Source organism: Malaclemys terrapin, chromosome 12, assembly GCF_027887155.1.
Source record: "Malaclemys terrapin pileata isolate rMalTer1 chromosome 12, rMalTer1.hap1, whole genome shotgun sequence".
Classification (NCBI taxonomy): domain Eukaryota; kingdom Metazoa; phylum Chordata; order Testudines; family Emydidae; genus Malaclemys; species Malaclemys terrapin.
The window spans coordinates 33,547,333-33,559,490 of record NC_071516.1 but is presented as its reverse complement, the minus strand read 5'-3'; the positions used below and the strand labels follow the sequence as shown (position 1 = coordinate 33,559,490).

At 51.3% G+C, this 12,158-nt stretch overlaps 1 protein-coding gene across 12 annotated transcripts in view; it reads left to right on the top strand.

Moving 5' to 3' along the window:
• CEP250 (centrosomal protein 250) overlaps positions 1-12,158 on the top strand; it is a 131,720-nt gene that overhangs the window by 39,489 nt on the left and 80,073 nt on the right. For all 12 annotated transcript variants that reach the window (XR_008446801.1, XM_054045820.1, XM_054045822.1 and 9 more), the window contains 3 exons: positions 1,492-1,737; positions 3,002-3,098; positions 3,614-3,712. Coding sequence is in view for 11 of the 12 variants with exons in the window: in XM_054045820.1 (XP_053901795.1) it covers positions 1,492-1,737; positions 3,002-3,098; positions 3,614-3,712 (442 nt within the window). In the remaining variant the exon portion in view is untranslated. The remainder of the gene's footprint in view (positions 1-1,491; positions 1,738-3,001; positions 3,099-3,613; positions 3,713-12,158) is intronic.

The following is a 12,158-nucleotide window of genomic DNA, read 5'->3' as shown; positions in this document are numbered from 1 at the left end:
CTCTCATTATTTTGTTTGCCAATTAGGCCTAATTTTTGAAGCACCAATTTTGGTCCATTGATTTCTGGTCCTATACTCCTCTTGTTTACTAAGCATGATCTTGATACAGTCCTTGCATGTTGTTAGTAAACCCTTGCTATCTGAAGTACTTCAGCCTTCCGGTTTTCTTTTGAAACAATTTTGAGACAACTTGTTGTGACAGTTCACAAATCTTTACCCATTTTCCACCAGATAAACTCATAATTGGAGTAGGACTGCTAGGTTCCAATTATTACAACAGACTCCAAATCTGGTTCACTAGCCCTACTCTCTGCCCCCAGATGTCAAGGCAATCCAAGTAACTATGTGGATTATAGGGCACTTAGAGTAGTCCTTTAAACAGAAAGCTGTTCTTAACCTTAACTATAGTATAGTCTTACAAGAGGGTGTGTTGGGCAACCTTTACTGTATGCCTGTAATTAGCCCCATCTTAACTTCATCCCTGGACTTGCATACAGCCAGTCTAATTTTTGGGCTGGAGACCTGTATTTTCACAACCTCCTCTGCTTCTCTTGTGCCTCATACCACCCCATACACCCTGCTGGAGACAAGTACATCAATATACATTTCCTGCCATGTTTCCCAACTAAGAAGATTATAACACTTTTGTAGTTGGAATTTGAGGAACAAGCCATTGGTCAAGCCTTTGGAAATTGTGAGCTGCAGAAGCCTGAGAGTTCCAACCTTTTCCTTACAAGACAGGGAAGATAGATTGGGGAGAACCCCCTTAGTATCAGTGTAAAAATTAAAGTTGCTAAATCAAGCACTCAACCAGAAAATTCACAAAGTTCAGGTTTCTCCCATGAATCTTTGCATGTTGCACACATGTAATGCTTCAACAAAGGAAACAACACTAGAAAAACATTATGTATCTATAATGAGGCAAAGTCAATACTTCAGGAAGTAGCTCAGCTTTTGGGATTTCCTGATTTTTAGTGTAGATCACCTTTAATGGTATAATAATGCAAGATTTTTGCATTCAGGTTTTTAGGTGTGTGTTTGTTTTGTTTGGGTTTTTTGGAGGAGTGGGGGTTGTGCAAAAAGAAATTCCATGCAAGCCCTTAGATATTTATCTGGCCATGTCTGAATGTTTCACAATTTTAATGTATTTTTCTTTACAACACTCCTGTGAGGTAGAGAAGTGCTTTATCCCCATTTTGCAGATGGGGAATTGAGACACAGGAAGTCTGGTGGCACAGCTGGGAATTAAAACTGGGTCTCCCTAGTCCTAGATTAGCACTGTAACCACTGAAACATCCTTCTTCTTCCTTAGTTGATTACAAACCAGATCACTGATCCTCTAAGTATCTGAGATGGCTGAACATCTTTGGAAAATGTTACGACTGATCCTCAACAATGGGTTGTAATTGTCATGCTGTGACATGTTTAAAAGGTGAATTTGCAGATGAAAGTGTTCTTGAGGATCTATTTTACTATTTTATTCTGCTTCAGGGACTTGTCAGCACTGAAGGCAGACCAGATAAGACTTTCTGGATCAATACTTGTCAGCTGCTTCCATCTAAGTTCTGGTACACGGCCCTGGGAGTCGAACACTTTGGAAAGATCTGCCCCGAGGGATCAGACACAGCAGCTTTGTGCCAGGGCTCAGGAGCTGGAAAAGGAAGTATACCAGAAAACCCAAGAAGTGATGTGCTTGCAGGTCAAAGGGGATATAGAGAAAGAGGAGCTTCAGGGCAGGTAAATTAGTCTTAAAAACCCTACACAACCTTTGGGGAATGTTTCCCACCATTTATCACAGAGGCCTTTGGATTCAGTCTGCATTCTCCTTCAAAGCACAGCCACTTCATACTGGGTTTGTTTTTCAAAATGGTATCTACTGTGGGCTTTAAAAAGAAATAGGCAGAGAGGCGCCTGAATAAAGAAAATGGGCTTTCTGAGTAGGGTGACCAGATGTCCCGATTTTATAGGGACAGTCCCGATATTTGGGGCTTCGTCTTATATAGGTACCTATTACCCCCCACCCCCTGTCCTGATTTTTCACACTTGCTGTCTGGTCACCCTGTCTCTGAGTGAGATGAAGTTGGGAGTAATGGTGTGTGTGGAAAGGGGTTTTCTTGGAGGGTGGGTGGCAGAGTTGGGTTTACAGTTACAATAGAACCTTAAGAGTTACGAACACCAGAGTTACGTACTGACTGGTCAAGCACACAGCTCATTTGGAACCGGAGGTATGCAGTCAAGCAGCAGCAGAGACCATAAAAAGAAAAAAGGAAACAGTACAGAATTGTATTAAATGTAAACTACTAAAAAAATAAAGGGAAAGTTTAAAGAAAAGATTTGACAGAGCAAGGAAACTGTTTCTGTGCTTGTTTCATTTAAAGCAAGATGGTTAAAAGCATCATTTTTATTTTGCATAGTAAAGTTTCAAAGCTGTGTTAAGTCAATGTTCAGTTGTAAACTTTTGAAAGAACAACCATAACGTTTTGTTCAGAGTTACAAACATTTTAGAGTTACGAACAACCTCCATTCCCGAGGTGTTCGTAACTCTGAGGTTCTACTGTAATGTAGTTGGAGAGAAATGCTGAGCAGTATAAAGGGACCAGTTCTGTCCCCCACCCCAGTGCAATGCCATGATAACCAGACTATGCTGCAAGGGGCTGGAGAGAGAATCCCACAGTGCAGATGCTGCATGGGGCTGCCAGTTATACTGCCCCCTTGCAAGCTCAGGTGCAGGGACGTGTTGGGGTCATCTACACAGTGCTCAATGTTACAAGGTTCCTGGACTGTGACACAGCGTGTAGACAGCCCTCCATACCAGAACCACAGAGCACCTCAGAATCCTGAAGGCCCAAAGGTGGCTTAAAGCCATCTCGGTCCCCTTCCTCTGGGCTGAGTCTTCTGTGGTGTATCTCATGGAGGTGCTGCACAGACTTTCAGACATAGTTCCTATGCAGCTGATGGTGTGCTAAGTTTTTGGAATATTACACAGACTTTTTCTTCTCAGGGTGATGGAGCTCTCAGCCTTGCTGGCGCAGTCCCAGAAGCAGAATGAGGAGAAAGAAAAGACCGTGAAGACGCTTAGTCACACGATGGAAATTCTGGTGTGTGAGAAATCTGTGGGAAAGCAACCCAACAGCTATTGGGTTTGAGCTTTTTTTTTTTATTTCCCAGCCTCACCACAAAGAGCTGTGGCTTCCTCCCTATATGGGAACATAAGGCACTTTGTCTAAATGTGTGTTTCGTGGTTGGCAACTGAAGGCTGGGCAGTGGCAGGGGAACTGCGTGCACATCTGATCCAGCATCGGAGAGCTTGTAACAGAACATTTCACCTCAGGCACTTGTAATCCAGTTAGGTCACCAGTGACCAAAGACTGTCAGCGTGTGACAGCTTCTCAGTTTATCCCGAATGATTTGTTGGCCTATCTCATTCAGAGTTATCAGGTGTTCACATTGAAGTTGGTGTCCTCGTTAGTTTCCAGCAGAGAAGGTAAGGATTGAATGGGCCATGAAGAGTGGCTAGAGCTGGCCCTTCAGTTTGGAGCTGAGGCACAGTGGCAAGTCAGTGCTAGGGGAGATGGGAATGCTCCAACTCATCCTTTCTTTATTCTGTTTCTAGGAGGCCAGTCGGTTGGAGGTAGAATATAAAGCTTCACTGACCAAGAATGCCAAAGAAGAGACCCTTTCCCTTCATCAGATGCTAAAAGACATAACTCAGGTAAATAACATGTTCTGCTACAGAAATATTTGGGAAAGGCGTGGGAAGTGCACAATATATATGTAGATGTTCAAAGGCCAGAAATCTCGGTAGAGCTCTTGACTTGGAAAATCTAACTTCTCACATCTCACTTGCCTGTAAATTGCCTCTCACTGTGGGCCAGATCCTGTAGACTTTGCTTAGACTCTACTCAGGCAAACATTGAAATCGCTAGGAGTTTTGTCTGAGAAGAAATGTAGGGGTCAAGTCATGTCTTTTTGGAACATTACCTTGTTTTTTGGAACATTACCAGCATTTTTTTTAACCTTATCCTGGCTTTGCTGAAACACTTGCTCAACCTTCTGCCTTAATAACTTCCTGAATAAAGGACTAAAAGAAAACTAGTAATTTTCATACAGGAGCAGCCTAGCATGCTGCATCCAGTAGTGGCCAAAACCTGATGCTTCTGACTGGGTGCTATGCACCACTCACATAACGTGTTGCAGGAGTAATATGTATCCTTAACCTTTTATTCTTCTTCGAGTGCTTGCTCATATCCATTCCATTAGGTGTGTGCGCGCCGCGTGCACGATCGTCGGAAGATTTTCTACCCTAGCAACACCGGCGGGTCGGCTGTGGAGCCCCCTAGAGTGGCGCCTTCATGGCGCTGAATATATACCCCAGCCGACCCGGCGCCCCCTCAGTTCCTTCTTACCGCCCCTGACGGTCGTTGGAACTGTGGAGCGCTGCTTAGCTGTTCTCCACTCTCCCTAGCTTTGTTGGTTATTAGCAGTTATAGTTATAGTGTTTATAGTTAAATAGTTAAATAGTTTTAAAAAAGTTGTTATAGTTGTTCTAAGTAGCTCAGGGGATTAAGGGGGTCGTCTCCCCCTTTCTTCCCCGGCCGCGGGGCCGGGCTCATGCCCAACGCTCCCGGCTTCAAGCAGTGCGCCTCCTGCGCGAAGCCTATGCCCACGAGCGACCCGCACGACTCCTGTCTGAAGTGCCTGGGAGAGTCCCACCAAACAGATAAGTGCAAGATCTGTAAGGCCTTCAGACCAAGGACCAAGAAGGAGCGGGACTTTCGGCTCAGGCAACTCCTGATGGAGGCGGCACTTAGCCCGGACACTCCCTCTACGGGCCAGACCCCGGCGCCTAGCACCTCGGTGCGCAGTGCACCGGCAGCACCGGCTTTGACGACCACGCGAGTGGCGTCAGACAAGCCTCCCCGGCACCGGACCTCGTCGGCACCGCAAGCAGTGCCTCGGCGCCGATCATTATCCCCGGGGCATAAAAAAGCCCATAAGACGGGGACGTCCGTGCCGAAGACGCCGGCTCCCCCAGTGCCGGGGGTAGAGCCGCGTCCGCCGGTGGAGCAAAGGAAACAGGTGCCTCCAGCACCGTCGACTCCGGCACCGAAGCCGTTGAGTCCGGTGCAGATAGCGTCTCCACCGAGGCCGGCGGTGATACAGTGCCTACCGTCGACTCCAGAGACCTTCGCGGCGGCGAGAGACTTAATAGCTCTCACGGAGCCGGCACCGCCTCAACCACCGGCACCGACTGCACCGCTGACTCGCCCGGTCCAGTCGAGGGGGAAACCTGCCTTGATGCGCCCTCCACAAGGACTGGAACCTCGGCACCGCTCCAGGTCCCGAAGCAGGTCCCCACGCCGCTCGCAGTCCCGGCACCGAATATCATCTCGGCACCGGTCGTACTCGCGGCCAAGATCTTCTTCGCGGCACCGCTCTACGTCTCGGCACCGATATGATCGTCGGCACCGATCAACGTCGAGACGTAGCTCTCGGCACCGCTACGGTCGACGCTCGACGTCGAGAGGCCGCTCCCGGCACCGGGCATACTCCAGGTCCTCGTCGAGGTCCAGATCCGACTCCCGGCACCGACGAGGTCATCGGCACCGGTCGCGATCCCGGCACCGATCGCCGGCACCGCGTGGAGATAGAACATCCCCGGACCGGCACCGTGCGGCACCGCATCCCACGGGATTCGTCTCGACGCACTCGGCACCGCCATGGCCATCGAGATCGGTGTCCCGCTCCTCTGAGGAAGTATCGAGATCGGCATACCCCCCTCAGGGTCAAGCCGAGGAGCAGGACATAGGCCATTGGCAGGAGGTAGCAGAGGACCCTGCTCATGGCCCATCTCACTGGTCGTTCTGGACCCCGTGGGCGTACCATCAGGCGCAAGGGGCTCCAATTGCGTCGACCTCTCGCTCCGGTCACTCCGTCAAAGGGGCCCCGGAGTCCACCATCTCTCGGCCTCCGCCAGGGGGCATGGAGGCCTCTGGGTCCGCACCACCTGACACCCTGGACCCAGGCACAGGTGATGCTCCAGCCCAGGAACAGGGAGACCAGGACCAGCCCTTGGATCCTGTTCCACCGGAGGCATCTTCCTCTTCTTCTCCCGATGAGGCAGTGGCGGGCACATCGTGCACAGGCCCGCCTCCAATAGATCTTCGGGCTCACCAGGATCTTCTGCGCAGGATGGCCCGTAATATGGACCTGCAGGCGGAGGAGATAGTGGAGGTTCATGACCCGATCGTGAATATCCTTGGAGCGGATGCCCCATCGAGGGTAGCGTTACCCCTGATCCGCACGATTCAAATGAATGCGGATACGATATGGCAGACTCCTGCCTCTATCCCACCCACAGCGAGAGGGGTGGAAAGGAAATACTTTGTCCCGTCTAAGGACTATGGGTACTTGTATACCCACCCCCAACCGTGTTCACTGGTGGTGGAATCAGTGAACGCACGAGAGCGCCACGGCCAGCAGGCTGCAGCGCCTAAATCAAAAGAGGCTAAGCGGCTCGATTTGTTTGGCCGTAAGGTTTACTCAGCCGGAGGGCTACAACTTAGAGCAGCGAACCAACAGGCGCTGCTGAGCCGCTACAGTTTCAACTCCTGGAACTCTATGGGGAAGTTTAAGGAGCTGATTCCCCAAGAGTCCAGGGAAGAGTTTGGAGCCATGGTAGAGGAGGGCAAGAAGGTGGCTCGGACCTCCTTGCAGGCCTCCTTGGACATAGCAGACTCAGCTGCGAGGACCCTGGCTTCGGGTATCGCTATGCGTAGGATCTCCTGGCTTCAGGTCTCGGGTTTGCCTCCGGAGCTGCAGCAAACCCTACAGGATCTCCCCTTTGAGGGACACGGATTGTTCTCAGACAAAACGGACTCTCGCCTGCAGAGCCTAAAGGACTCGAGAACAATCATGCGCTCCCTGGGGATGCATGTTGTGGGCCCTCAGCGCAGGCCATTTAGGCCGCAGCCTCAGCGCTTCTACCCCCCCCCACCTCGTCAGAGACAGGACTCGGCCAGGAGGCGAGGGCGAGGTGGTAGAAGAAGGTGGACCGGCCCTCAACCCGGCCAGAACCAGGGGCCACCTAGACCACCTTCAGGCCCCAGGCAGAACTTTTGAAGGTGCGGTCGAGGACGGCGCCCCAGTCATCCCCCAGGATCCAACCCCCTCCTTTCGGGATCGCCTCTCCCACTTCCACCGTGCTTGGTCCCTTATAACTTCGGACCGTTGGGTCCTCCGCACGGTGGAGAGGGGATACGCTATCCAATTTTCTTCTATCCCCCCCTCCCACCCCCCTTCCCCGTCCCTCTTCAGGGACCCTTCTCACGAGCAACTTCTTATTCAGGAGGTTTCTACGCTCCTGGCCATGGGGGCCATAGAGGAGGTTCCGATAGAGTTAAGGGGCAGGGGATTTTATTCCCGTTATTTCCTGATCCCCAAGTCCAAGGGAGGTCTGCGGCCCATCTTGGACTTGCGCGGACTCAACAAATTCGTAGTAAAGTTGAAGTTCCGCATGGTCTCTTTGGGGGCCATTATCCCTTCCCTCGATCCTGGAGACTGGTTCGCCGCCCTCGACATGAAAGACGCATACTTTCACATCTCAATTTACCCACCTCACAGACGCTTCCTGCGATTCGTGGTAAACACAGTGCACTACCAATTTGCAGTCCTTCCCTTCGGCCTATCCTCGGCCCCAAGAGTGTTCACGAAATGTATGGCTGTCGTGGCAGCATACCTTCGTCGGCAAGGGATACAGGTGTTCCCGTACCTAGACGACTGGCTGGTACGCAGTCGCACCAAGGAGCAAGTTCAAGCTCACGTCCACATAATAGTGCACACATTCAACGAGTTGGGCATCCTACTCAACAAGGACAAATCCACTCTAGAACCTACCCAGAGAATAGAATTCATCGGCGCAGTTCTAGACTCCAGACGTGCACAAGCCATCCTGCCAGACAACAGATTCGGCACCATCACGAGCCTCATTCAAGGGCTCCAGGCCTTCCCAACGACCACGGTGAGGTCGTGCCTTACCCTGCTGGGTCACATGGCTTCCTGCACGTACGTAACCAGGCATGCCAGACTTCGGCTTCGCCCACTTCAAACCTGGGTGTCATCAATATACCGTCCACATCGGGACAGTCTGAACATGGTGGTCACGGTCCCGAACTCGGTCCTGGCCTCCCTCACCTGGTGGCTAGATCGCAATGTGGTCTGCGAGGGGATACCATTTCACGCCCCACAACCCTCTCTGCACCTGGTCACAGACGCTTCATCTCTGGGTTGGGGCGCCCATCTCAACGAACACCATACCCAGGGCCTGTGGACTGCATCCCAGCTAGCCCTGCACATCAATGTTCGGGAACTGATGGCGGTACGACTGGCGTGCCAGGCATTTCTCAACCTCCTACGTGGCCGATGTGTGTTAGTTCTCATCGACAACACCACGGCCATGTTTTACATCAACAAGCAAGGAGGAGCACGTTCGTCAATCCTATGCCAAGAGGCCATTCGCCTGTGGGACTTCTGCATCGCCCACTCAATCCACCTCACGGCATCGTTCCTCCCTGGAGTCCAGAACACTCTAGCGGACCGACTCAGCAGGTCCTTCCAGACGCACGAGTGGTCTATCCGTCCGGACATCATACATTCCATCTTCCAGAGGTGGGGGTTTCCCCAGATAGACCTGTTTGCATCCCGAGACAACAGGAAGTGCCACGTGTTCTGCTCCCTACAAGGTCGAGCTCCGGGCTCCCTCTCGGATGCGTTTCTCCTTCCCTGGAAAGACCACCTGTTTTACGCCTTCCCTCCGTTTCCTCTGGTCCACAAGGTACTGCTCAAATTGCGCAGAGACCAGGCACAGGTAATTCTGGTCGCTCCAGCGTGGCCGAGACAACATTGGTACACCACACTGTTGGAACTCTCGGTTCAGACACCGATCCCGCTTCCGTTGTATCCGGATCTCATCACGCAGGACCACGGCCGGCTGCGTCACCCCGACCTGCAATCACTCCACCTCACGGCGTGGCTGCTCCATGGTTCACCCAGGCAGAGCAGCAATGCTCGCACTCTGTCCAACAGATTCTGCTGAGCAGTAGGAAGCCCTCAACACGCACCACGTACCTGGCCAAGTGGAAGCGGTTCTCCTGTTGGTGCGAACAACGAGCCACGTCCCCGTTGCAGGCACCCATTCCTCTCATTTTGGAGTATCTCCTCTCCCTAAAACATCAGGGGTTGGCGATATCTTCAATTAGGGTTCACCTGGCCGCTATATCGGCCTTTCACCCAGGGGAACTCGCGTCCTCGGTATTCTCTAACCCGATGGTCGTTAGATTCCTCAAGGGCTTAGACCGGATGTACCCACAACAACGTCAGCCCGTCCCGACGTGGGACCTCAACCTGGTTCTCTCCAAGCTCACAGGTCCTCCATTCGAGCCACTGGCCACCTGTTCACTTCTGTACCTATCCTGGAAGACAGCCTTCCTCGTAGCCATCACCTCAGCAAGGCGCGTTTCTGAACTCAGGGCGCTGACATCCGAGCCCCCTTATACAGTTTTCCATAAGGATAAAGTGCAGCTTCGTCCACATCCTGCCTTTCTCCCTAAGGTGGTTTCTCCTTTTCACATCAACCAGGACATCTTTCTCCCGGTCTTTCATCCCAAACCACATGCCACTCGCCAGGATCAACGTTTGCATTCCCTGGACGTACGTAGGGCCCTGGCCTTCTATATTGACCGCACAAAGCACTTTAGAAAGACGACGCAGCTCTTCGTTGCAGTGGCCGACCGAATGAAAGGCTCACCGGTCTCCTCACAGCGCCTATCCTCCTGGATTACGTCTTGCATCCGGACTTGCTATGACCTGGCAGGTGTCTCAGCACCGCACCTCACCGCTCACTCCACGAGGGCCCAAGCCTCCTCGACTGCTTTCCTGGCACATGTTCCGATACAGGACATTTGTAGAGCGGCGGTTTAGTCATCAGTCCACACATTTACAGCTCACTATGCACTAGTGCAGCAGTCCAGAGATGATGCTGCTTTCGGATCAGCGGTTTTGCACACAGCAATGTCTCACTCCGACCCCACCACCTAAGTTGGGCTTGGGAGTCACCTAATGGAATGGATATGAGCAAGCACTCGAAGAAGAAAAGACGGTTACTCACCGTTGTAACTGTTGTTCTTCGAGATGTGTTGCTCATATCCATTCCAAACCCGCCCCCCGTCCCCACTGTCGGAGTAGCCGGCAAGAAGGAACTGAGGGGGCGCCGGGTCGGCTGGGGTATATATTCAGCGCCATGAAGGCGCCACTCTAGGGGGCTCCACAGCCGACCCGCCGGTGTTGCTAGGGTAGAAAATCTTCCGACGATCGTGCACGCGGCGCGCACACACCTAATGGAATGGATATGAGCAACACATCTCGAAGAACAACAGTTACAACGGTGAGTAACCGTCTTTTTCCTGGTTTTCAGATGTTTAAGTTTAGCTTCTCTTCATATTTTTGAAGGGCACAAGGGCAACCTTAACTCCGTGTTGATGATGTTTTTGGACAGTTAATTTCCTTAGTTAAAAAAAATAAAATTGGCATCCCCACGTTCCACTGCCTCTGACTCCTTGGCAACAATTGCCCCGGCCACAGAATGCACTGGCTGTATTTTAATGCCTCCACTGCTCCTGCATTATCTCATCTCATCTCTTTGCCTCTCCAGCCCAGCCCAGTCCTCCCTCTCCAAAGTGCTAGTCATTAAACTGGGTTTTGAAAAACAGTATTTGGATGGTCCCTTACACCCTTCACACTGCTCCAATGCCTTCAGCCTTCCCTCCAGCTCATCTATTTCTCTGACCATCCTCCCCACACCCTCACTGCCCTGAGGCTGCCACCGCCTGCTAGCTGCACCCTCTTCCTTGCCACCACATGTCCTGGGTAAGCTTAGAGCGGCCATGGAGAGGAGGGCAGGTAATGGGGTCTTAGAAGTGCATTAATAGCTGGATAGGTCCATCAATGACTATTAGCCAGGATGGGCAGGGATGGTATCCATAGCCTCTGTTTGCTAGAAGTTAGTAATGGGCAACTGGGGATGGATACCTCTTCTATTCAACTGTTCTATTCAGTCCCTCTGAAGCACCTGGCATTGGCCACAGTTGGAAGGCAGGATACTGGGCTAGATGGATCTTTGGTCTGACCCAGTATGGCTGTTCTTATGAGACAAGAAGGGGCAGTAAGATGAGTTGAGATCCAGATTCCCTACCCCAGATCTGTACGTAGTGTGTGGGCTTGGGTTTCTACACACACGCATGCACTAGAGGAGGCTCAGGGCTAGTCCACTCTAACCCCCCAGTTCGAACTAAGATACGCAACTTCAGCTACGTGAATAACGTAGCTGAAGTCGAAGTACCTTCGTTCAAACTACAAAGTACTTACCGCGGGTCCACACTCGGCAGGCAGGCTCCCCCGTCGACTCCACGTACTCCTCTCACGGAGCAGGAGTACCGGCGTCGACGGCGAGCACTTCTGGGATCGATTGCTTACCGCCGAACCCGGAGGTAAGTATAGATGTACCTTCAGAGAGGAGTGACATGCCCCATTGATGTCAATGAGATGTTCTCAGATGGATGAGAATACCCCATGGAGATGAATACTGCCTGAAATAATAGTTCAGAGAGGTGTGAATTTAGGACTCAAACTCACTGTGCTGCTCAAGTTCAGTGGCCGCATCACGTCACTTTGGGCCACCCAGTTAAACTGACTTGGCAACACAGCCTTAGCCTTTCTACATATGCACATTTCACTCTCTTTAACATGTCAGTTATGGTTAACTCATATTGGAGTTCCCAACTTTACTCAAACTCTTTCAGTATTGCTTCCCCATAGGGAAAGGGGCTGTGTGCTAGCTGAGATCAACCCTGAGCAGGTGATATCAGTTTGGGCATAGTTTGAGACCCAGGTGTGTGGTGGGCAGGAAAAAAAAAAAAAAAAAAAAAAAAAGAGGATTTTGATATCACATGGCTTTTTCTCAGGAATGTGTTGCTCAAGTGACCCCAGATTTGGTCCACTCACGCCACCCATGAAGCACAGCAAATATCAGGACAATCTGATTCAGTATGTGGCGTTTAGACTATATGGAAAAGTAGTCTGCTAAACAGTGAGTCTCAACCGTT